Here is a 26,328-nt window from a genome sequence, read left to right as displayed (position 1 = left end):
AAAATGACTTTCTCCGCACGGATGCCGCAAAACTATAAGGAAAATTCATTTTTGTGAACTAATTTTCAGACGGCAAACACCACTCTTTCTGGAATAGATTACGAGGGCATATTAAACCCGTATTCAGCCAGCACGCTTATTAAATCAAAGAAACGTGCAGCCGGGACTGCTGCTTGTTCGACCTACGTGTAAGTCGTAATGGCCAAATTACTCAATATTATTCAAGGCAGCGGCTTGTGCACCATAAGTGAGAATGCTCACGGACCAGGCTGAAAAGCTAAAGGCCAGCGGGTGCACAAAATTTGCAAGTCAAAATTTCTGTGATGTCAAATGGCATTCAGAGGACTTTCTCGTGGAGCGTGAAGCACGAAACGTTTCCTGCTTCCGTTATATTTAAAGATTCTTGAAAGCGCAAAGTGCAGTAAAGACCATGTCACTACAAGGCTTTCCAATTTCAAGCTTAAGAATAGTGCCAAATTCTACACCGAGGAGAAGGAAAAGACCTGCCCCAATAGGATTGGCGCTCCTCCTGTCCCTCTCGTTCATGTTTTATTCTGCGTTATTCTTGAGCTTGAATCATGAACCAGCTGGCCGAGCAGCAGGTATTAGTCGTTTTCCAATTTCTTCGAAGTGCCGCGACAGGTGGAGGAAAGTGATTGCTGTTCCGCTCTTGCTGCTCTTGCTCATTTTCGGTAATGTTCTCTATTATCTTGTAGCATACAGGAGACGTTGCTTATTACACACACGCACAAAGAAAAATGAACAAGAAAATGTGAACGGCACTGTTTTAGTATTGCATAGTATCGTTATAAACGTTTTTCTTTCTCTTGTATTTTATTGTCCCATCTAGTTTGTCAAGTATAATGAAAAAGAAATAGAAAAGCTCCACGATAACACAATGGCGCCGACAGCATCTGCGTTTATTAGCGGCAGAAAGTAGTAATGGCAGCTTAGTTTGCGTTTCTTATGGTGTAAAGTATACATGTAAGTAGCTCAGGCGTGCTACTAAAACACGTAATCAAAATATGAAGGCTAATGCAGGTGTGGGTACAGATGTTCCCATCTGGGTCTTCTCATCCCTTTCACAGAAGTACAAATTGTGCAGGTAAACGAAATAATGGATTCTTCATCGCTTATGCTTATCTTGCGCAATATTCAATTTGGCACAGTTGCGTTAGAGGCGACAGAGTTGTTTAACTTAATACTCACGCAGTCCATTCGATTCCATTCTTGAAGCCGTGTTCACAGTGTCCCCAAAAAGGCAGTACCGTGGCATTTTCAATCCAACAACACCCGCTGCACATGCCCCTGGTGAAAGAAATATAAACAGGATGCTGCTATTTATTTGGGCTGAGCTTATGCGTTCCGAACGATGTCTGCATGTTTGATTCTTGAAACGAATATATTGGTGAGGTTTCGCGTGCCAAGATAGCAGCTCTAAATGCTGGCACCCTTCCCCTACCTCCTCCCCCCCCCCCCAAAAGAAAATAACGAGTATTTAATTGTATGCTTGACTTCAGAAAAGTTCCTAGTGCAGTCGAACTCTGAAGCGAAATTTTCTTAGTGTGGTTTAACGGAATCTCAGTGGATACACAAAAACATGAAAATTTCTCAGAACTGACGGATATTTTCAATGTTTGATAACATTCTTATCCAAGGTATTTACACACGACAAGGCTCAATCTACCTGGAATAGTTTCGGAATTTAAAAAAGGTGTTTAAGTGTTCGGAAAACGTTTATCAATACATGTAAAAGGGAAACCACGAATAATATATTCAGGGACGAGGTCAGCCAGTGACATGATTTTAACCACCTCAAAACCGGCGGCACCAACGGAAGGCACGTCGACTAGTCCGTCTTGTATATATTTGCTTAGTGAATCCTTGCACTGAAGTTCTGAATACGATTGCACACTGAGCTATTATATTTAGTTGTTGCTGATTTTTCTTCTTAACTGCAGCTTCAGCAGCGCTCTCTCTGTTACATGGGCGCAATTACGCGTCGATCGTTCATGTTTTCCTGCAAGGAACGATTACTAGTAATACGCAGAGAGATACAAGAAAAGGCAGATAATTTAACCGGCGAATATCTGCGGCTGGCTACCCTGTACTGAGATAAGAAACTAGAGGTATGAAAGGGGAAAAGAAGAGAAGTAAATAAGGTGTGGGATGAACTATAGAAGAATATGTGCGAGCTGCCACACATTCTATCAAGGCGCCACATCGTGACACACATTGCCACATCCACATTGTCACACACACATCGTCACAGAGGACGTCACACAGCGTATAGTGTGCGAGAAGAATATGGGCATACGAGCGTGCCAAAAGTCACAACTTGTTGCATAATCTAATCTTTTTTATGTGACCCAGCAGAACATGTATAGGCGCTCGCGGTGATTTCCGTCTAGTCAAGAATTTCAGTTTCAGCGAGGGGGCAATTATCCATGTGGACTAATTAGGAGTGCCTCTGTTACTAACTCTGTATATCCCATATAGGTATACCGCCAGCAAGTGAAGCCCGCACAACAAAATTTCTTGCAGACAATGTGCACAGATTTCACTTGAAAAGGGTTGTGCGCATTATTGCACATAACCCTTTCATGTCCAAACACAGTGCCACGTCAACGAAAATTGAAACGCATCGCTGACATGAATCTAAGCGCTACACTTGTATTCATCTTTTGTTCCTGTGCCTTCGTGTTTGCGTTAATGTTCCTCGATAGCAGTGCAAGGCTAACTAGCCCAACAATTAATTCAACCGGAATACGGCTACTGAAGGAATTTCGCACTGCATCTAATTTGAGGTGCATTTCACAACAAGGCGCTTTATTTTCGAAAAGAGTTTTCTCTTAACTGCAAAACAACGCACGTACGGCATTAAAAACATAGATTCACCGACATACTTTCATTCAAGGTAGACCTCAATTCCGAAGGCGTAATTTTCCAACAAACTGCGACGAACAAGGCAGAATCGAGGCCCTCTTTTTCGCCACAAACACTGACAGAGCTCACATAAACGCCATACACAGTAGATAAATTACTCTACATCATGCCTTCTACTGAATGCAGGACCATTACTTACCAGTGTGAATGCCAATGCGTAAGTTCAGCTGCTCTCCTGGCCGATGCCGAATCTTGAAGGAGAGCACTTGCTTGAGGAGCGCAAGTGACATCCGGGCAATTTCACGTGCATTCATGATGCCGTTCCTGACCGGTAAGCCAGAGACAACCATGTAAGCGTCGCCTATTGTTTCTACCTGCGTAAGAATAAATGGAATAAATATTTCAGTGCGCATTCAGATATTAAAGTCTTTCATTGTTAAGTACTATATTGGAATGACTATTAGTGTACTTTACAGAAACGATTAGGCAATCTTATTTCTTGAGGTTTTCCGGCTTGTCACTGACGTAGTGCGGGCTTCCAAGAGCTGAAATATTTTCAGCCATGAGGGCTGACCAAATTTATAATGTGGCATGCCAATAAGCTTAGCTTTTGTAGTATGACTAAGAACGTGTGACATAATGATTTACTAAACAGTCCTACTCCAGGCGGCCTCGTCGCAATATATATGGCTCCAGAAGGGTGGTCCATTCGGTCAGCTGGTAGTGTTCAAATAACAGTCAGAAATTTTCGTCATGACGTCCTGTGATTTTATAATTTCCGCAGCGCTCATGAATGTTCATTTTGCCCTCCCGAGAATTATTACGAATATGAGGTTTTAAAGACAGTTTGCCAACAAAATAAACTTTTGAAAGAATTCCACATGCCTCAAGGGACCTTCGGAATGAAACGTTTATGACAAGATCATATGAAAAGAGAGAAGAAAGGCAGGCAGGGAGTTTAATCACGCTGCATATGGTTTTCTACCCTAAATTGGGGAGCGTTAATGCTATGTGCTAATAACGGCCAGGTTCGGCCCTAACTGTTAGCGACAAATATACACATCTTGTTCTTGAGGAGGGAACATTTGAGAGAGAAAATTTGAGAGAGAAACACGTAATTCATTCTTGAATTTGTTACCTTGTAGACGTCGAAGCTTTCAATCACAGAATCAAAGCAGGTGTAAAGGTCGTTGAGCAAATCCACCACCTGAAGATAAGAATGTCACGAAAACATGCGAATTACTTACTCAAAGTATGTAGATATTTCTGTAAGCGCTGAGGATCAACGCAGAGTAAATAACGCAGAAAGTTGGGCTAGTTGGTTTTGATGGCTTCGATGTGATGTAGTTACTAGCGCTAACAAGACTGACTAATGCTTTCATAAATTCTGATTATATTCCTACGTACAAGAAATATTACAATTATTATTAATATTCTGTAAATGCGAAACATGACTGCTATAATAGCAATGTGAATGATACGCGATCCAGTCGCATAAATGCAAGCGTGTCATAAAAATAAGACTGTGTCGATCATGGCATGAACCTTTCAATTACCCTGACAACGATGGGAAGTATATAGAAAACGTTAGAAAAAAGACGAACCGAGGTGGAGAGAGAAAGAGAGAGACGAAAGAAAGGAGAACGGTAGGGATGTTAACAGGAATAAAAAATCCGGTTCGCAACGACAAATCCGGGGACGCTGGAAGAGAGCTAAAACGGTAAGAAGTAAATGGAGAGAGAGAGATAAGGGAGGAAGGAAAGACAGAAAGGTTAACCAGACTCAGTCCAGTTTACTACCCTACACGTGGGGAGGGGAGAGTGAGGGGGATAGAGAAGGCATGAGTCAATATCACACTTTCACATGCATTAAGTTAGGTGCAGGATGTCTACAGTCGAGCACTTAAGTCTGTTGCTTTCAGGTAGTGAAGAAGCAGTCGAGTGGCTTTCTGGGCTAATGAACTGTGAGGCCAGGCTCCAAAGACCTTTGCTTGTGGTCTATGGTCTATCATCCAGTCTATTCAAGGCACACTGGAGAGTCTGAAGATGGTTATCGAAGGGAGAAGACTGGCACAGAAGATTACTGAAGTTCTCTTCACACTTGCACTTAGCGCACATCGGCGAGTCCGCCATTCCAATGCGATAGCTGTAGGAATTGGTGAATGCTACTCCCGTCTACAGCCGACACAGCAGTGTTGCGTCATGTTGTGAAAGGTTTGCTGGTAACTTCAGTTTGAGTGATGAGACAAGGCTGCATAAATGACAGTTAGAGTTCTGTGGTGTATGCCAATGCTTAACCTGAAGGTACGAGTGAGACTGCGAAGCTCTCTTGCAGCGTCTACTCTCGATAATGGTATAAGGAGTGTCCGTGCCCAAGCCTGGGCACGTCGGGCAGCGTCATCGGCGAGGTGATTACCAACGATGCCACAATGTTCCGGAAGTCACTGAAAGATTATATGTTATATGTATATATGTATATGGCAACTTTCGTTGATTTGGGACACCAGTTGCTCGTAATTACCTCGTTGCAAACGTCGCAAGCTTTGGAGGGCTGCTTTCGAATCCCAAAATATTGCCCATTTGCTAGGCGGTTCTTTTTCAATGTATTATACAGCAGCGCGGAGAGCGGCCATTGCGGAACCTGTAGATGTCGTTACGTGTGAAGTCTTAAACTTGATGACCGCCGATTGAGATGGTATAACAATGGCGCCCATGAAACTTTCAGAGACAGAATCGTCCGTGTAGACATGGATTCAGTTAGCGTACGAGCAATGGAAAAGTTCCAATGTAATTTGCTCGAGAGCCGCGGTGGTCAAGCCTTCTTCGCAATTCCTGGAACAGCAAGGTACACAGGAGGCTTTTTCACGCATCACAGCAGGGATGGCGATCTTGTTGCGGGCGAGTAACTCAATGACAAAGAATACTACTTAGCCGCAACTGATCTGGAAAACGCTGCCTTGGTATTTTCTCAGGTAAGTGGGCGAGATGGTGGCCAGGTACCCTAGATATATGGCGAACATGCACCCGGAGTGCGTCGACAGCTATACAAGTCGTTATTGGGTGGTCTCTCGCGATGGCAATTGTTGCTACGGTTGAAGCTCTTCACCCAGAGCACATACACACGAACTATCCATTCAAATCACAGCGCAGAATAAAAATCACTGCTATGGTTAGACCTAAATTGCTAGGAAAGGTTTGTTGTCCTTCAGAAATGTAACAATATTTCCGTAGTCATCTGCTTCAGGGAGTTTTGAGGATGGCATTTCGAAATGATTTCTTCTGACATTGGCCTGCCATCAACGCGAGCTAGTGCAGGCGGGAGCAATCATCTCTGTGCACTGTATCATGGACATGTAGAGATAAAGAACGTGTGGAGGGATCTCCTCGCCATCACAGTCACCTAAAGTAACGCTGTCAGCCATTCCAGTACGAATGGGAAAAGATTTTGTAAAGGTTACTCCTACTCCTAGCTATAGCCTACAAAGCAGGGTAGCCTCATGCGGGCGTGTAGTCCTAATGAAAAGCGAAGTCGGAGCGGAGAGTCCAGCTGGTACAGTCGCTTGTTTCAAAAACATCGCGGTTTCTACACGAAGAAAGTCATGTCTCGTGTTAGCCTACCACGTATTCTCGCTACATCTGACCATCACAACGTATCGGTTATTTCGCGTGCCTTCAGGATTGCGCAAAGCAGCGTTATTGACATGTTCACTACTTATAATGCCGCAGTGCTTGAAAACAACTGAAATGTGACGTGGTACTTTTTCTCAGTCAAGGTATGACTCATCTTTCTGATGGCGATCACTAATGTGTGATCCTGTAGTTGCGCAACTGACTGTGTACTTTAGGTGACTGTGTGTTCATGTACTGCACACCATGTGGCTGCTAGTGAACATTGCAGTACCACCTTCTAATGACTTAATACGAACGATCTTCAGTGATATTATTAGCTGTCGAGACGAAGTGCAGTACGAATAGCTGCAAGTTCTGCTGCCGCCGATGTGGTCTTCAAACTGATGGTGGTGGCTGTCGGAGGAAAATACGATGGTAGCAAGAGAATCCGTTAGAGCCAGTGTGATGCACTATCATGACTGCGGATATGAAACATGCTTTCAACCATGACCGTCCCGTAAAACTTGACAGGTGCGGTGACAGGTGACAGGTGACAAAGGCGTAAGCGGTGCTGGATTACACTCCCCTATACTTTAATTGACTTCACTGCCAGTTCTCCACTGCTATTAACTGCGTGCTTAGAAGAAGTATTCAACCTATTAAATTAGGAAGGCTTAGGAGTAAAGATCGACGGCGAATATCTCGGCAAACTTCGGTTTGTTGATGACATTGTTCTATTTAGCAACAATGCAGACGAGTTACAACACATGATTGAGGGCCTTAACAGAGAAAGCGTAAGAGTGGGGTCCAAGATTAATATGCAGAAGACAAAGATAATGATACATAGCCGGGCAAAGCAACAAAAGTTCAGGATCGCCAGTCGGCCTCTAGAGTCTCTGAAGGAGTACGTTTACCTAGGTCAATTAGTCACAGGGAACCCTGATCATGAGAAGGAAATTCACAGAAGAATAAAAATGGGTTGGATCGCATACGGCAGTCATTGCTAGCTCCTGACTGGAAGCTTACCATTATCATTGAAAAGGAAGGTGTACAATCAGTGCATTTTACCAGTGCTGACATATGCGGCAGAAACTTGGAGACTGACAAAGAAGCTTGAGAACAAGTTAAGGACCGCGCAAAGGGCGATGGAACGTACATTGTTATTTTAGGACGCAGTTCAGACCACCTCTACCGGCAGACAATTAGGATGCTCGAGTAGAAACTATCAAAATCCATGAAGTGTTGGTGAGCAGATGGGTAAACTTGGTGGATGGCGTAGTCGTCCATTTTTAGTTACTGCGTACTTCCTCACTTGAAAAATCTCGTTTCTAGCTTATAGTGGCAGTTATGCTATTGCTGAAGCGGAATTTGCTAAAACAGCTTAACTTAATATTCTTCTTCAGCGTCCCTTTAACGAGCGCAGTGTCGCAAGTGCGCTGAAAGAATCGCAGTATAGGAAAGGGTTCTGGTCGGGCATATCGCAGCTAGAGATGGGTAGTAACTTTCCATGCACTTAACGATGACAAATGCGTAACGAGAATAAAAATAAATGAAAATTGGTATAGCAAAGTTCCCCTGCATGATAAGGGAAAACATTGTGTGCCTAAGAAGAAATACCGAAAAGCTAAAGGAGTTACGTGTCAGTAACAATACGAAAAAAAAAGCATGAAAGCCTGCTATTATAAGTGGAACTGGGACAATCTTTCGACCAATGAGGCAACATAAAACTTGAATGCTGTGCACAATAAGCATTTATCAAATTTTAGCGATTTATTTCAGAACTGACACTGCAGTTGGAGGCCTCGCACTATTTGAGTCTTCGACCGACAACCTGAGCGATGTCCCTTTCCTCCAGATGACCTCATAGTAGGGTTGGGCAGAGACTCCAAATAAATTATTCTGTATACTTTTAAAAAGTGTATATTTACTTCTTTTATTTATTACTTGAAACATCATCATTGTATTAACGTCATTTTTTTTTCAACGGGTCAATCCATTTTCCCTGCAACCTTTCCCTTCTCCACTCCCACCACTCTCTTCCCAATTAAACAGAAACACGAAGCTCTGGTTTTCTCGCAATAAAAACTGGGACAAAATGCTTCAGGATCTGCGAAGTGCGCGCCACACTGCATCTTTGCGCCCTCCGATGATGCAAGCGCCTGCTGTCGAGACTGCGCATAGCACAAGCGCGGTGAGCGCAGCGCATTACACTAGGAGAGTGGCGTTCGTCTCAACCATTCTGACACACGACGCCGGCCGAAACAGGCAGCACGCGCTTTTAGCGTAATCTGCTGCACTCGTTGCGATTCAAACAGGAGGCTGTTGGCCGGAAGTGGGCGTATTGTCAGGCACGCGAGTACGAAAGTACGTGCATGCGCAATGCGCTTGTCTCAACATCAGACGCTTGCGTCGTCAGGGAGCGAAAAAATGCAGTTTGGTACGCGCTGGTAGATCCCCGCAGTATTTTTATCCCCACCTCTGCTAAGAGCACTACTTGAAGATAGAGTAAATAGCTCAGGGGTTACAGGTAACGTAACTGCATTCGCAAGGGCTGAGGTAAATGATCATCTTATAGCGTTCAGTTCGTTATTCCAAGGATTTGTAGCCGTCTCAATAAAGCGGACACAATAATACCACCTTTTCACCGTTACCATGGCAGAGAAACCTCGCCAAGGAAAATTGAATTACCTGCATAGGAGTGCTTTGGGCAGATAGCGATGTAAATCCCACGATGTCGCTAAAGTAAATGGTGACGATGTCGTATGATTCAGCACGGACTGCTTGACCCTTAATGAGCTGGCTCGCTACTGATCTGCAAGCGAAAAAAAAACGTTGTTTTTAATGAGACACCAAGAACTGCTTGTGCTGACGGTGAATCAGACAAACACAAGACCAAGAACAAAACAGATTCTAGAAGAAAACTAGAACTGCGATATGAAAAATGATATAAAAGTGCTGCTGTGACATAAGAAATAATGGGCTTATTTTTAGTCAAGGGTCGGACAAAAATTTTTCTTTTCAGATAACATCCATAAAGAATGAAGAAGTTACCGTGACTGACCAAGTCAACATGAAAAAGCACAGACATTTTGGAGCCCGTAAGGGTTTTTTGGTCACGCTAAGGAGGATATTTCATACGCAGATATGTCATGCTGAGCGAGAGTAGATAGCAGGTATGTTTGCGATTGCCTTGTTCATAATGTCGGATCCCTTAAAGAGTGCAGCTAAACCCGTGAAGATCTACGTTGAGAAATCCACTTAGTTTGGACTACTGACTGACCAAAAGGTGTTTATTACAGAAACGCTACATTTACAGGCTTTTAGCATCTGCGTTATAATTTGACCCACTCTCCAGTGCTCTATAAATCTCTCGCGTATGGTGCACAGCAAATTCTTCATGTAGAGAAGTTATAAGAACCGTTATTAGTTTGAAACTGGATTTGCTCTGCCTGTTTGTTGCTCCTACGACCACCATCAAGATTTGTCGTCATTGTGACTTCAGCGCTGGCCCACATCCTCTTCGTCAGCTTCGCCATCGCGTAACTGCGCACAATACGTGGACAAGTGGACGCAATAACCACTGCGATATCATGCAGCTTTAGTGTGTGTGGAAGACTGAGAGGGATTCTACGCGATCCACATTGATTCTGAGAGTGGCGGCTAGTTGGTTGTTCCATGAGATTTAGCGTACTAATCAATGAAAATGAGGACAACTTGTTGAGCTCATTTCTGGCCATGGGGAGTACATTTGCATAAAAGCAATGAAATGTTATTGAGTAAAAACTGAATTGTTATTATCATGATTAATAAAACAGTAATTAGTTTGTTGAACTATGCACAACTGAAAGTCCCACAAGCTTACCGAAAAGGGTACTAAAGGCTATGCGTTAAATTTTTTTGTGCTTAAATCAGAGTTTTGAGGCACCAGCACCACGCAGAATATACCAATAATACGTTGTGCGTCGTTACAACACTACGGCTATAGCTGAAAGCTGGGCTATCTGGCTACTGTTACTACAAAACATGGTTAGAGCGCTAAGAAACACAATGACATTAAGACGGAGTGATAGGTGATTTGAGTGATATGCCGCGCATTCGCAAATTTGGAAGCGACCGTGTGTTTCTTCCATGCAGAGAGTGAAGCCAGTTGATGCGAAGCGCCGGACCCGTGCTTTTAGTGTTGTTCTTCGTCCTGCTTAGCGCCGTACCCATGTTTATTAAAAAGAATACTTGTTGTTGTGGAAGGCCCTGCATTAATTTTGTCCAGCTGATGTTCTTTAACGTGCACCTAATTCTAGGCGTACGAGTAGTTTCGCACTTCGCCTTAGTGCGAATGCAGCCACCATGCCTGGGAGTTCACCTAGCAACCTCAGCAGTACCAGACCAATGCCAACAATGTGTGCGTACAATGTGTGTGTACAATGTATGTGTACGTGTGCGTGCAACAGTGAAACATTGTAGGGGATGAAGACGCAATTTTGTGTTGCGCGCATCGCAATGAAGCTGTCCGTGAGAATATAGTGGTGTTCGCTGGGAAAGCTTGCTGCTGTTGTTGTAGTAGATGTGTTAAGAGCCGCAGTAATGATCGAGCTCTGCTAGGTTGTTTCTTTGGCTGAGTACACTCTAATGCAGCTATACAAGCTGCATAATATTCGTGAAAAATTATAAAGAACTTCGCTTGCTCACAATAGTTTGATGCTTCCACGGTCTAGCCCTGGACAATAATCGAAGGCCTTGTGTTTCTCGTGTTTTTAAATAAAGTGGCCACGAAAAAAAAGCGATTATACATAATTTCGGATTTGCTACAATGTTGTTGTCATTTGGTGCCCAAACAGAGACACGTTATGAATGATGTCGACAATATGTCAAAGTCTGAATATCTCGGGTGTAAAAAGTGGGACTGAATAAGCACATTCTTCACATAACCGAACGTGAAGGCGACGTTTTGACAGAAGCACTGTCTGGTCGGGAAGCATCATGACGGACTGTATCTATTCTTTCAGTGGTCCTTCTTTTTACCCTTCTTCATAACCGAAAGTGCTTGAATCACGCTCATCCGTTAGTGTAAATAACAGGAAGTGTAAATATCGAAGTGCGTTGAGCATGTAGTGACGCTTAGCGATGCAGGTGCATCGTTTACCTGTCCGTTCGCGTTTTCTATCACTTTCTATTACTTTCAGGTATTATTCAAAATTAAAGCCAATATTATTTTATAGAATGGCAGAGCCAAATGTTAATGCATGAAGATGACGTCGATAAGCAGCAAGCACCGTTTAAAATGACAGGGACAGATTTCCTTGTCGCAGCAACGCACAAGCGACACGATCACAAGTCCCTGTAGCACATCCTTCGTCAAAGTATGGAAGCTGAAACGCGTGCCTTGCTGTGCATTCATATTTCAAACGTAATTTTGCTCAGTGTATGGCTGTCTAAAAATTTAAAGTAGAACATTTGTTATTCCTACGCTCCTGGAGGAAATAATAAAAATAAAGATATAAGTGTCATCAGTTATAAAGCTGGCACTGTAGCTTACGACCTTGTGTTACACAATGTCAACAATTTAAGATTTTTCACAGCAGATTTTTTTAGTATTGAAAGATTACGCTACCACAGTTCGTCAGAGTAATCTAAAAGGAAGCAGCCAAGATTTGCCAACAGGTGTGCTATTTGTTACCAGATGATTAAAGCGGTAAACCACTCATATATTGCGGGCACTCAACAGGCGTCACACTGCCGATAGCACTGGGATAAGTATAAATACACAACGCATACTTAGGCAAGAGCTGGTAAAGAAGATCTTCAGCTTTTCTCTTTTCTTCGAGGTAGTCCGCAGTTCTTTCTTCCACGAGAGACTCCAAATTGTTGGCGTACTGTTCCATCCGTGACAAGAGGTTGTCCAGGATGTTCCCGCTCTCGGATTCTCTGTAGTAAAATATATTCTATCTGGATTATTCCTGTTACATATTACAATAAATATGTAGAATGTGTAGAATGTGTAGAATTTACCGGGAAATAATGAATCGCTGATTCGACAAAACTTATTTGTAACGGAAAGCACACAAATGAGAGGAAAATGCTATTGGGAGACGGCAAGGATTAAGTCAACACGTTCGATGGTTCGGATGACGCAAAGTGTGATGCCTAAGTTAAGATTTGTCATCTCTGATACTATTTCACTAGCTGGTTCCTGCAGACAGTCTGCTTTAGGCCAGCTCCATCCAAACAAAAAGCTTAGTACAGACCAAGGTCTAACACCTCACCCCCCTCCCCCCCCGCACCAATGCTTTTGCGATAAAGCGGAATGATTTTCCAAGACTCGTTCCTTCACTAATCCCCATTTTAATGTTAGAAAGACCTCTATGAAATGGGAATTGCGGAAAGCACATCCAACTGAATACATGTAAATTATAAAACCACAACTTCAATAATGGCACTGCAATTTGTAATAAAAGCATTCACACATCAAATAAATTATGGCTACAATGCAATAGCAAAGAATACGGACAGTGCCTTCAACTCCATTGCCAATATGCCGAAAAACATGGAAAGTAACAGCCATGTTCAGGCACACACACACAAACACACACACACACACACACACACACACACACACACACACACACACACACACACACACACACACACACACACACACACACACACACACACACACACACACACAAACACACACACACACACACACACACACACACACACACACAAACGACTTTGGTACTGAATTGTTCTGAAGCAACCCTAAACCAACGTCTGATATTTTGAACAGGTTTAAGGAAACACACGTATCTGGGTACAGAAGGACGTGAATACAGTTTCGCTATGCGCCGCACGAACGTCCCAAAAATCTCAATAGAAAAATATCTTGTATGCCTCTTTGGGGTCTCCCGGCCGCTTCTTCATATGGCCAGCAGGTTTTATACACAAGACGACACAATAGTAAAAGCTGTTATGTGATCGATGACCGAGAGCGCGAACGTGGCGAAAGCATACATGCAGGCTGTGTGTTCTGCGAAGGGAGGCGACGCTCGCCCACTGTGCGCCACTGATCCTTGTGTGAAACGCCCATTCCGTGGCTGTCACGATTAGGGCGATCACGGGCGGACAATGGAGCAGCCCTTCTTTTGATTCTCCTTTCTTGTTGCCTGACATCACCCATCGCTGTCGCAGCACTTAACAGATTTGTTAAGATGGAGGGGCTGAGTGTACGCGGCCTGCAGGAGAGAGCACCCTGGTGAAGGTAACAAAGGCGAGCACGATACTGGTGTGGCCACGTAGTCGTTCATCAAATGCCTGTAACGTTGCTATTAAGGCATCATACCGAAACAAATTTGCAGTGAATACTCACTGTAAGCTAGTACACAGTTGCCATTATATAAGAAATTTTCCAGTTCAGAGTGGTTCAGGGGCTTTAAGCTTTAATTAAACTCCCTGCCCACTCACGCCCGCAGGCACAAATTTAAATCGTGCGTTGAGCGACTGATGATCACGACGTTGGGAACTTCGAAAGCTGTAGATTGGAATAGACACGCGTCGAAAAATGAGGTATTCTCTACGAACTACTGCACTACGAAATGTGCGAGTGACAGCATACTTTTAATCTGTATACCATCCTAATTTAGGCACATCACTCAATACAGCTATTGCCCAGCCAAAAGCGGTGCATAGCACGTGCATTATCCCCGCTGCCGCTTTCTTACTTTTTTCGTATACAGACTTATTTATTCCGATTAGTACAAAAATTATACCTGATGCATCAGGAGTATTCTAGCCGTGCGACAAAACACACTGGCTTACTTCCCACTACGCGCATCTGACTTGCCGCTTATTATGCTATCATGTAACACGTTGTAATTCTGCGGCCATTCGGAAACGCCGCCGAAATCATGTGTCCCAAATCAGCAATAAAGTGTGCACTAATGCTCTTCATAAAGTAAGTGTCCTAGATTCTTCTCGCTTTTCTCCGTAGATAATAGCAAAATGGCACGGGAAACAATTACGCTCAACATGGAAAGGTTAGGTGACACTAGCGCAAGTAAACCCGCGGGAAACCCTTTGCGCGAAAATGGGCGACGACCCACTATCCGGCATCTCTTCCGGTGCAGCAGCAACGTGATAGCCCAGCTCTTCTTCGCTGTGATAACTGCGGTTGCCATCACCGTAGCTACTATAAAGCCACTGTATCACCAGGCCGTTCAAACGCGCAGTCGGACACCGGCTCAATAGAACCAGAGAAGTATAGAGGAACGTGAGTCCATATAACACAACTTGCACAAGTGCTAACCTCGGATATAGCAAAGTGTCTGAAAAGGCTCTGGTACAGTGAACGAATTGCATCGGATATGGTCAAGCGTTTGCAAAGTCTTGGATAGACTTCCAGCAATGGGGAACCGGATCCCTAGGTCTTTCTATGGGTGCGAGAACAGCTTAATAGAGCTTCGCTTTGTTTGACGCATGAGTTGCTCGCATTTGAATATATATCCATGTTTGCTTATAGTATCTGCATAATATTAGTTCTTTCGTGAAAGGGCGACAGTTCCGTTCGTAAAAAAAGTGCTTGAGGCCTGAATGCCTGCACCGGGAACTGAAGGTGCGTGCACTGGCTGTACAAAAATGCAAGATAACTTGTTCTGTTGCTTCTACTTACTTATTCAGCTTTCTGATAAGCGGTTTCAAAGTCTGAAAGTCGGGTCTCTCATTTGAGTCTCCAGCCCAGCATTTTGTGATAAGTTGTCGAACTTCGTCCGGACACTCGACTTCGTCGAACACAGGCCGGAAAAGTGGCTTGGATTCAGATATTACTTGTTCCACGATCTCTGGGGGGAGAAAACAAAATTTGCAAGTTAGATATGAGATTAATTCCCAGACACAGCTTACTGTACTCGTTGTATAAGCAAGATTATATATATATATATATATATATATATATATATATATATATATATATATATATATATATATATATATATATATATATATATATATATATATATATATATATATATATCGTAGAACATAAATACTAGTAAAACAAATACCCAGATTATTGGGCGAATTGATAACTGTCGCCGCCGCACAATTGGCAGTGCAATGCGCGCGCAATGCAGAGGTTGTGGGTTCGGCTCCCACCGGGGACAAATGATAATTTCGTCCACTTTTATTTCCCTTCATGTTTTTCTACATTACAATTGACACGTAAAGTAATTTGCTTGATGCTTTCCTTGGCTTCATTGTTTGTTGGATTTCTATGGTCAGGATTAACGAAAGTCGAGCTCCTCATTTCCCCTTCTCTTGTTTGTATATATATATATATATTTATATATGTGCGTGTGTGTGTGTAGTTGAATAAACGAAGGAGCACACTTACGAAAATTGCACTTTTAATGTTTTAACGTTGCGGCCGTGGCACGGCCTTCGTCAGAATGAATGAATATGGAATATATATATATATATATATATATATATATATATATATATATATATATATATATATATATATATATATATGAGCTACGCCAATATCGGGATAAAACTTTTTAAAAGAGAAAAATCACGCGCATATATATGGCGTAGCTCAGGCATGTAGGCTATCCCAATAATGTATGCGTACGTGTTTCTTTCTTGCTGAACATTTTTATAGACACATACGAAGTTGCCTCTAATTCCGAGGAACCATACGCGTTTCTTTGAATTATCATTTCTCAATTACTAAAACCCGCATATATAATCTGATAAAAAAGAACTATAAGTATTTTTGCGAGAAGTACTGCCTACAAAACAGTATGCTTTGCTCGGCAGAATCCCGAGCGAAACAGTGCACAGGCACACGGCTAATGCATTAGAGAAGCACGAAGAGGGCCAGTCACGCGACCGCACGTGAAAGGTATGCGCCACTACGCTGCCATATTGGCGGCGCTTTATCTGGTGGAGCAGTAAACAATCACAGAAGCGTTACTCTCAAATGTACAGACTCACTTATCTAAAGGGAGGGAGGGGAGAGTGCCGTAGCATGCGTTTGCACCGTCTAATGTAGGTGGCTGGGCAGACAGAACTTTCAAAAAGCTGTGCCAATGTTTCCACAGAAGACATAGACATCAGAAATTTATTGAACACATAAGCACAGTGGTGTACGTACGCGTAAGTACATTGGATGTCAAGATAAAAGCTGCATAACGGCAGTTTGACTGCTCCCTCCACTGGTCGCACTGTCAGCATACTGCAGGGGCAGCCGCTGTAGCACGCGATAGGCCGGAGGAAGCGATAAGGCCCGTATTTACCCCCTTTCAACTACTGGTGCCTAATGGTTGTAAATGAGGGTTCTTTTGATAAAATGGAGCGGTGGAAGCAGTGGTAGCAAAGCGAGAAACGCTACTATAGCGGTAAGAAGCCTGTTAGGCAATGCATGCACCAAGCAAGCTAGCTCGAACCAGTCATCTACAATAGACAGCGGGAACGCACTTCCGAGGAGACAGCGTCTACTTTCTAGACAAGTGTTCCGGAAGCTGAATTTACTACAACGATTAACGGCCGTGCTACCGCCTGCTCTAGGCAGGCAAAAGTTTGAATGGACAGAAATAACCTGAGGCCTTGCTTGCATGGTTAACCTTCAATATATATTGGTAACTTCGTGACAAGCATAACTAAGGCACTCAGGTCTGCGGAAATCCGCAAGATGGAGAAATTTCCATAACAAAGAAGATTGTCATACAGTACACGCACCTACAAAAGATGTCTCTATGGGTTTCTGGGTAAGCAAGCTGTGCAATAGAAGAACAATTCGGCCAGGTCCGGAGATTTAACCCCGAACTAACACCTTTCTGAGGCAGTCACGCGAACTTCATAGGTAATGAGGAGGCTAGCAGATTGGTGGTAGCTATGAATTGGCCTGGACGTTTACTTCTCCGAGTTTGAATCATTGCTAGTCGACTGCACACGTGAAAATCCACAATAAATTCCGTCGAGATATTGGAACATTTAGTGATTAGTCGGGGAAGAATTCCATTTGGACTGAAGAGGATCTAAAACTGGGAAGTGGGCATTGGGTCATAGGAAATAACAGCGCACAGAAAATGAAGACGAAGAAAGGTGTGAAAGACGAAGAAAGGAAAGACGCTTTGCTTTGTGTTCGTTTTCAGTGCACTGCTATTATTAACCCTGATATATTTGAACGCTTGTTAAAGAGTATTAGATACGCTCATATATTCATACCACCTGTCTGTAAAGTTGGCACAGAAAACAGTTCAGAGGCGGCAACGTTCACTTTTCGAGGAGACAGTTACACTTATTCTTCAATACACAATTTCCTTCTCATCTGCATTCTTTGATGAACCAGGTAGTCAGGGCAATAAAATATGCTTTGGGGTGTTATGGGTCTTAGGTTAGACAGATATAAGTCTTAATAATGGGCCCTTAATTTGCGTTGCTCATTATTACCAAGGCAATGCAGGCAACAGATTTCATGTGGTACTTGACTATGTAAAGGTATCGGCAATGTTATTTCATGGAAAGATCCCCGTGAAAGCCCACCAAAGTCTATGCTGCTCCACGCGTAAAGAGCAAAGAGTGTGTCCACAGATCATCAGAGAGACGCTGATACAAGGGACATCCGTGAAGATTTAGTGGATAAACTAATGGTAACTGGTAGCGAACATAGAAAAGTTCAACCATACACTTTTGGGACAATGCTTTGCAAGTCCTATTATGACTCCAATAATGCCGAAATTTACGTTTGTATAAGTTTGTTAGAGCTGCCTGACGGGTACATGTTAAAATTGAAGCTTTCATTTCTTTCTTTGAATTGAAGCTCGGTTTCTTGCTGAACAAAGTTAGCTGATTCCAGAGACTGTGAATTAAAGGTTGGTGATTGGGTGATGCCGACACCAGTGCACGATATCTCCTTTGCTGAGCTTTAATCTGCTTTGTAATGTAAGCCGATCGCGGAGGCAGCGCAATCCTGATAATCCTGATAATAGTATCGCATTAAAGTTTGTCAGGCGTAATATACGGAGCTAGCTTCCTTGCCTTTTTCTCTAATTTTGGTGTGGGTGCCTTGCCGAATAGACTTAGCGGGAATGATCGACTGATCACATGTTCGCCAGAGGTGTCGATCGAAGTGTTAATGGCGCATCATTATGTTTGATACTTCAACACAGGTGTCGCATGGATAAGTAATTGCTTAAGCTGAAAATAAAGAATTGAACGTCTTATGCGGCCCTTCGGATGTCATATAAAGGAAACGATTATAAAGGAATTGATTCTAACATGGGCGTGAGATCTACGGGAATCTTATTGTAACGTCGATGACGTAATCGTCGCCCATCTAACATCTCGAAGGTGACTCTGGTGCAAATACCTAAGTGCGCACAAGTCGAGGCTTACATGTTTTAGAAGAGCGAGCAAACATGGATGAGCAATAAATAAAGTGAAAAAATATTTCGTGGCAAGCTTCCTTTCATTATTATACCCAGAAGCCGGAACATGTATTTTACGGCGCTCGATCTATTTTAGTAAGAATGATCATCTTTATGTGCAAGCGGTTCGATGCGATCGCTGTGCGCAGCCGGTCGAGCATTCGATATCAGGGCGTCTCGGCTCACAGCGATTGTCGCAAAGCTCCCGAATAGTCACCAGGAAGAAAAGCGGTCGCGGTTTGTGTGCTGATCGTCTCCCCTTGTAGCGATTGTTTTGCAGTGTCCGCCGGCAAAGAATGGCCATCTTAGATCTCGAGGATCTGGTTGCAACCAAGGCGATAAAGGATTGTGTCCCGGCTTGGTAAGCCCACCCCTAACGTAGTTTCGTAGTTTGGACGTTCGGTTCTCCTGAACGCCATCCGCATCTCAGAATCCGCAGAGACCTAAACCAAGGCTGTCGCTCTGAGCCCTTGCACTCGCGTTGGTCGAATGCAATCATCGCGGATAATACGGGGGTCTTCTTCGCTGAACGCACCGTGAGTAAATGGATGACATAAACACAAACTTGTCTAGGTTCACGTATCACGTTTCGTTTAAGCAGTTGGGCTTCCCAACATTGTGTGTTTAACAGTTTGTAAGTTTTTGTTTGAAGCAGCAGGAGGAACATTGTCCAGGCGCTGTTGCTTGAAATATGGAAGCCTACGGTGTGGAAAAGGCTGTTGGGCCAGCTACGATGAACTAAACAGAGCAGCAAAGAACCATATGATTAGCACAGATATTTAATTACTTCATATCAGTAGACAAAAAAAAGATCCAGTTATCTTTCTAGTCAGCAGGCGTTCTATAGGTGCCAGCGGGAGTAAGGAGATTCATTCACTATAAATTATTGCAATAATACTTTATATTTCATTTTTTATTTTAATAATAATGGTTCTTTTACTTCAACAAAATATTCTTTCGGTTATTCGCATACTGCTCCCGACGGCAACTACACAGTTCAATGCATAAAAATTTATAATTTTCAATCCGTAAATAAACGTTGTTTTAAATCTACAATGATTGTTTATTTAATGAGCCCTTGCCAACAGTACAAGCTCCTGAAATGAAAAAAAAAATATCACTGCCTCACTGGCTTCCGCGCACGTGCTATAGCTTACATTCTCGGCCTGAAAATGAATGACGCTTGCTTAGTCGCTAAGCTTGATTCAGCACGTGAAGGTAAACCCCCTGAATCTCCTAAAGATAGCGAAAAGCTTTGACACAGGAAGAGGCCATACCACTTTCACGGTCCAACGCAGCCAGCAGACTTCGAGTGCTTGCACAGGAGATCACGCTCTCTCTATGGTGCACACCAAGCAGCCAGACCAACCGGAGCAATCGTCAATACCACCTGCCCTCTTTTATACATCTCTGTATGCCAACTGGACTCCGCCGAAGGGAGGCCATTTTGCTTTATCGCTTACGGCTAGGGGTGGTATTTATTAAATCTTACTCATTTCGCATTCGAATTGCCGACAACGCTCTCTACAATGCCTGTCTTTGCGAGGAGACGCTGGAACGCATTTTGTGCGACTTTCCTGAATATAATGTTCAGAGACAGTCTCTAGCGTCCGTTCTAGTGCACCTTGACAATATGCCATTATCAGTTGAAACGATTTTCACATGCCACCGACTGAAGAAATCGCAGCTGAAGGCGACGAAGGGACTACTTCGGTTTTTGAGAGACGGGCTTGGACAAGCGGCTGTGACAGTGATGTCACGTACTACGCAAGAATGACGTAGTGTAACTGACGATGTGTGGGCTGTGCTTTGTGCTCTCTCTCTCTCTCCTCCCCATCTTTCACCCCCCCCCCCATCCCGCTCCCATGTCTAGGGTAGCAAACCGGTTGAGCTAAACTGGTTAACCTCCCTGCCTTTCCTTCCCCACTTTTTCCTTTCTTCCTTCCTTTGACCTCGCCGCCGTGCTACGCGATTGGAAGATAACATCAGTGCACCTTCTGGTTCGTTCCAAGAGCATGCAGCTAGGAGACGACAAGCGCTTGGGGCGCATCATTCGCCTTTTTCGTTCGCCTTTCGCACGCATAGAGTTCACTTGATTCACCCGTGTTCTGCACCGTGCCCGTGTCATTGCGCGGTGCCGTTGCTGGCCGCTCGGCCAACACGCTGTCGACGCGGCGAGTGAGAAGATCGGAACGGAAACAAGAGAACCAGGCTCTCTCCTGCTTGTTCGCCCGAAGGGAAAGAGAAAGCAGCGAAAGGCTATGATGTAACGTTAACTAATGGATTGACCTGTTGAAGTTCCACATCCGAACAATGCAACGTGGCACGTCGGGCGTGCGCATTTTGTACCTTTTTTCGCTTGAACGAAACCGGAAGTTGCTGCAGGAAGTTGGTGCTACTAGTTGGTGCTACGTAAGGGGATTTACGTGAAGCTACGGCGAAGCGCCATCTTGTGTTTTTTTTTTATTTCATGATCAGCAGCAGCTTATGGGCGCACGTCAACGTATTAGGAAACATTATTCGTACGTCTGTCTTAATTGAGGAAATTAAACTTTGTTGTATAATTCTTATTAAACAGATAGGTAAGATTAAATAAAACGCTGAGCTCAAGGCCGAAAAACGTATACACATATTGACAACATCTTTCTTCCTTTAGCAATAATCAGAAGGAAGACATTTTAACAAGCAACACATATTTCAGACGTTAAGAAAGTCATTTATTGCTTTCTTTATCTACAGCAATAGCACGATAAAGAACGAGTAAATAGTGAATACTATATATTCCATTATTATTACTTACTATAAAGCCGAGCAATTATTTTCAGCACCAAACACTTGCTACCACTTTTAGCGACCTGTCATTGCATGATAATAGACGCGAAAAAGGGTTGACACAAGCTGAAAACTTCCTGAACTTCGTTGATTAAGCATCTCATGTGATCCACGTACTCCGCCGCATAACTTTCTGCTCATGATTGTGAATCTCACCTTTGGGGCTCATGTCAATATTTCCCAAGTAGAAAACTCCCTGGCGAACGGCGATCTCGTGCGAAATGATTGCAAACGAGTAAACGTCCCCTTTCTGCGTCCCGCTTACGGGGGCTTCCGGGGATCGCAGAAGCTCTGGTGCTGTCCATAACTTCCCTGTAGAAAGAAAATGACACATTAAGTGCTGGGTGGCATTACTGCACCTATCTCTCACAAGGACTTAAATAAACCTCACCGACAAGAAATCAGCAAGAAGTAACGAGAGGGAACGAGCAAGAAGTTTAGCTTAAGGCTAAATGCAACAAATTTTCACTGAGGGCAAATAGGTAATAACTTAGTAGCGATACTAGTGAAGCGATATTCACAGAGCGACAGGGCTGGTAATTGCCTAGTTTTCTTATTATTCACTTTTAAATGGCACCTAAGCAGACGACGCGTGCAAACTGTGCTGGGCGGATGTGACGAAAATCCCAGCACGTCACCTCAGAGATGTTTCAGCGCACCACAGGCAGCCACGGGCGGTGCCCGATCTCGGAGGTCGCACCGAGGAGACATGCGTTCTGAGTCATGCGTCACTTCCGGCGATGATGGCGCTTTTTTGTTTGTTATTTAGTTTGGATTTTAAAAATGCGTATATTCATCAGACTTTCGTGACGCATTAACTCGTAAATAAAACAAAATTTTGCATAGAGACTGCTCAATGTCTACTCCATCTGAAACTGCTTCTAACGTGAACCGAAATTTCGTTGTAGTTCGTCATTGAGGTGAATTTTCAGCGTGTACATCATTAATCATAGTCGGAGGAAAAACGAGAAATTTCAGTAACAATAAGGAATACAATTTGCACACTTTTGGGCGTATTTTGTCCCCAAACAATAGTCGCTGTCTATCCTGCGTGCATTTCCTTTTTTTGACGCTGCGCGCCCTGTAATTCCAGGACACGAACGGCATGCGTGTTGTAAGCGCGGCATATTATTCTCGACAGGAATCTATCAAACATGGAGCCTTCAAGAAAGGAAAGTCGAGCAAGACAGGCCTTCAAGAAAGGAAAGTCGAGCAAGACAGGCCTTCAAGGAAGGAAAGTCGAGCAAGACAGGCCTTCAAGAAAGGAAAGTCGAGCAAGACACGCCTTCAAGAAAGGAAAGTCGAGCAAGACAGATGGCGACAATTGCTTGGGGTAAAGATACGCCCTATGCGGTAAAAAATTTTATAGAGCGTACTTATGGTATTCAAAAGCTTGTCTCGATCAATAGTAAGTATGAGTAAATTCGTGCAAAAATCCCCCTAAACCATCATTGCTCTCAAAGTGTGATTATGAAACTCTTACAGAAGTTTCACATTCAGTGGCATAAACTCTCGTGCAGTCTTCAGAGTTAACACAGTGCTGGCTCGACGCAGCTAGAAAAATTGTAGTACATCAGGAGAGAGAAAGAGAAAGCTCTTTAATGAAATGCCGAGATTTATACCGGCGTACATGTAGGTGATTACAGAATTATCTGCATATGGAAGGGGATACGGGAAAAGAATGACCCTAGGACGAGGAGGAGAGCAGGAAAAGAAGTAAGGGAAGAATCTATATGTCGTGGTCATGATGTATAGAAGCGATGCAAACGTGATTATGGTGACATAAGTAGGCTAGGGTTTAACCGAAGCACTCTTTATAACAGTGTTGCTTCTTTGATAAACCAGCGCTAACTGCTTTTGCGAAGCACGCAAATCAGTTGCGAGTGCATGCCTTGCGAACTTAAACTTAGGAAACTTCCACGTGGTTGGTCTCGCTGAAGAATATGCGTTACATAATTCTGAGGTACAAGTAAAGGGCGCGTTGTATATATAGAGTGTTACGCCGTCGTTGTTAATTAATGTTATTATTTGTTAATCGTGCAGTTATTGTCATTCTGACAAGTGCTTGTAAAATGGTATTCCGAATAATCGCCCCTGCTGGTGATGTTTAGGTGGCAATACTGGTCTCAGTATGGTCTCTGTGCCTTCTTATACAGGGTGTCCCAGCTAACTCTAGCTAGAGTTTGAAAATATTCGAATGCCACGTAGCTGGGCAGAACAAAGTGATGTTGTTTGCGGTCGCACGGGGACACTCAACTTTTTCATTCCGCCTAATTAGGTAATTAGTCTTAAATTATTAATAAACTTTTCAAATATTATATTTAGATGAAAAGTGTGAATGAGAAAATTGTCGAGCGGTATGAAAAGCTCCCGCTACAGCTTTCTGTTGCTCAATTCGTTCTACATAAGTGTTTTTCCGAGTATGAAAGAAGGCCGCGAATACACGCAAAGTGCTTCGAGCGACCAGTCGCGCGGTAATTTTGCGTGAATTTGCGATCTTCTATCGCGCTCGGAAAAAACACTTTTATGTAGCACGTATTCCTCACATAGTCTTTAGACCTATTCGGCGCCCTCATACTCCAGTCTGTCCTTAATGATGCGGTGTAGCTTTCGGCAGCATAAAGAACACATCCTCAACCATATACTAATATCACACCTCGCAGGGAATGCCGCAGCCTTCCTGTCTTAGGGCGTGCTGCATCAGTGCCACGTGCTACGCACGGCGATGCGCAGGGATCAACAGCGCCGCTTTAACAACCTTTGCTTCAAGTTTTAAATACTTGACCGGTAGTTTATGATAATTATCAATCGCGTCTCTAATATAGCTCGGCGTGGATCATTCACAATGAATTCATCCAACTTACTCCTCCAGTAGGCGTAAGTATCTTCATTCTCGTTCTCGTCGTAGGCGCGCAAGTTGTGCAGCCCAAAGTCTGTGATCTTGAGCACGAAACGGCTGTCGACCACGCAATTCGACGACTTCAGGTTACCGTGGCTGTGAATCTCGCTGTTGTGCAGGTACGCCATGCCTTTGACAAGATCGTGCATGAGGGAGAAGCGAAACATCCAGTCCAGCTTAATCTCCTCGTTTTCCAGGATGTCCTGTGAGATGGCAAAAAGAAAACGTTTGTAACGGAACGTTTCTTTTGTGCTCGCCAAACGCGGTAGTCATGCCGACTGTGTAAACAAAGCTTTTCTTTAGGCGACGAGCAGAAAGAATACTCCAAAAAAGCGATGTAAGGGGGAACAACCCAACCCACTCAGGAAGCCCCCCCAATACTTCCTTCCGGTCCCGTAAATAGACGTCGGCAAAGTGCGTGTTTCGGCCCTTGGTGCGGAGGGGGGGGGGAGGGCTCTCTGTCTGAGCCCGGCGATGAGATATAAATGCCTGATGAAATTGTGCCTCCCACCTAATGGTGTTTAACGCAAGTGGAGGTGACAGATTCACTATTGGCAAAACTTTTTCACGAACGTGCGACCGGGAGTTCTCGGCTGCGAAGCTCGGAGGCCGTGATTTCGTTGTGACTGAACTTGATTAAAACAGCTCGAGCCTCCTCAGAAGACAGCAGCGGGCTGTAGCGCTGGTGTCATTACACGACACATGAAGAGGTGAGCAATTCAACGGCTACTCATTTAACGGGTGCGCAAGGTCGGCTACCTAAGGAGGAACATATACTTGACAGTTGTTGTTTACAGAGCTACAAGCAGGTTCTTTATGTCTTTATAGGCAAATAAACGAGGTGATTCATTACCACCGGTAACTTAGTAACATTATATGCGGTTAAACATCAGTGATGTGCTAATAAACACGTCTATTTGTCGCGTAGTTTTCTTGTCATCATTCTTTGGCGAGTTCCTTTATGCTATCCGAACAGTTAAATCTCGCCTATTCGTACAGCTGTATAGGAGGGGAGCACATTGTTCTAAAAACCGACCCGTGCGGTTCTATATCTCGTTTTGGTTTTTTCAAGCGCAACTGAATACTATGGATCAAGAGTAAGAAAGTGAAACAATACGGACATGATGAAAGTCACCACCGAGTGTACACGTTGACTTCGCGCAAACGTTTGCAATAAATGTGATAAACTTCGAAGCATAATTTTACGTCATTAATAAAAGAGTACCTCGGTACAGAAGCGGTGAGAATGAGGAAGCCCATCATTAATCATTATAGGGTCTAAAAGAAAACTTAAGAAACGTCTATTCGCAAATGGTGTGGTCTGTTCTTTCGAACTTTCGAACTTGTACAGCTCAGAATAGCACGAGGCTGCCGTTTTCAGTCCGGGTTTTAGGAATCATTAGCAAACGCCTCCGAAGCAGTTGCAGCTCGTTTCTGGAATGAGCGCAGACGGGCTTGATTACATGGACGTGCCTAGAAGCGACCAAACTTTCGGAGTAAATCCTAAACTGTAAACGCGAGTGATATTTTCATTATGCAGGAGACCTTTGCTCACACCGGTATGGTTTTAGGCGCAGACGATATAAAAGTATCTAAGGAAAGTAAATGTAAGCAGACAAATAGGAAGGGGGGCTGGCACAGAGCTCTACCTTCTGCGAACTTTTCAGACCAATTTAAA

At 43.6% G+C, this 26,328-nt stretch overlaps 1 protein-coding gene across 2 annotated transcripts in view; it reads right to left on the bottom strand.

Moving 5' to 3' along the window:
* The window catches only part of LOC142582439 (atrial natriuretic peptide receptor 1-like), a 279,999-nt gene that overhangs the window by 14,111 nt on the left and 239,560 nt on the right, over window positions 1-26,328 (bottom strand). For both annotated transcript variants that reach the window (XR_012828436.1, XM_075692164.1), the window contains exons 12-19: window positions 24,616-24,853; window positions 21,908-22,063; window positions 15,157-15,325; window positions 12,267-12,416; window positions 9,183-9,306; window positions 4,025-4,093; window positions 3,086-3,260; window positions 1,210-1,308 (exon numbers count right to left, since the gene is read on the bottom strand). Coding sequence is in view for 1 of the 2 variants with exons in the window: in XM_075692164.1 (XP_075548279.1) it covers window positions 1,210-1,308; window positions 3,086-3,260; window positions 4,025-4,093; window positions 9,183-9,306; window positions 12,267-12,416; window positions 15,157-15,325; window positions 21,908-22,063; window positions 24,616-24,853 (1,180 nt within the window). In the remaining variant the exon portion in view is untranslated. The remainder of the gene's footprint in view (window positions 1-1,209; window positions 1,309-3,085; window positions 3,261-4,024; window positions 4,094-9,182; window positions 9,307-12,266; window positions 12,417-15,156; window positions 15,326-21,907; window positions 22,064-24,615; window positions 24,854-26,328) is intronic.

The sequence above is a fragment of the Dermacentor variabilis genome, chromosome 5 (genome assembly GCF_050947875.1).
Source record: "Dermacentor variabilis isolate Ectoservices chromosome 5, ASM5094787v1, whole genome shotgun sequence".
NCBI lineage: Eukaryota > Metazoa > Arthropoda > Arachnida > Ixodida > Ixodidae > Dermacentor > Dermacentor variabilis.
The sequence above is the reverse complement of the archived record's forward strand: the minus strand, read 5'-3'. Positions and strand labels throughout refer to the sequence as shown.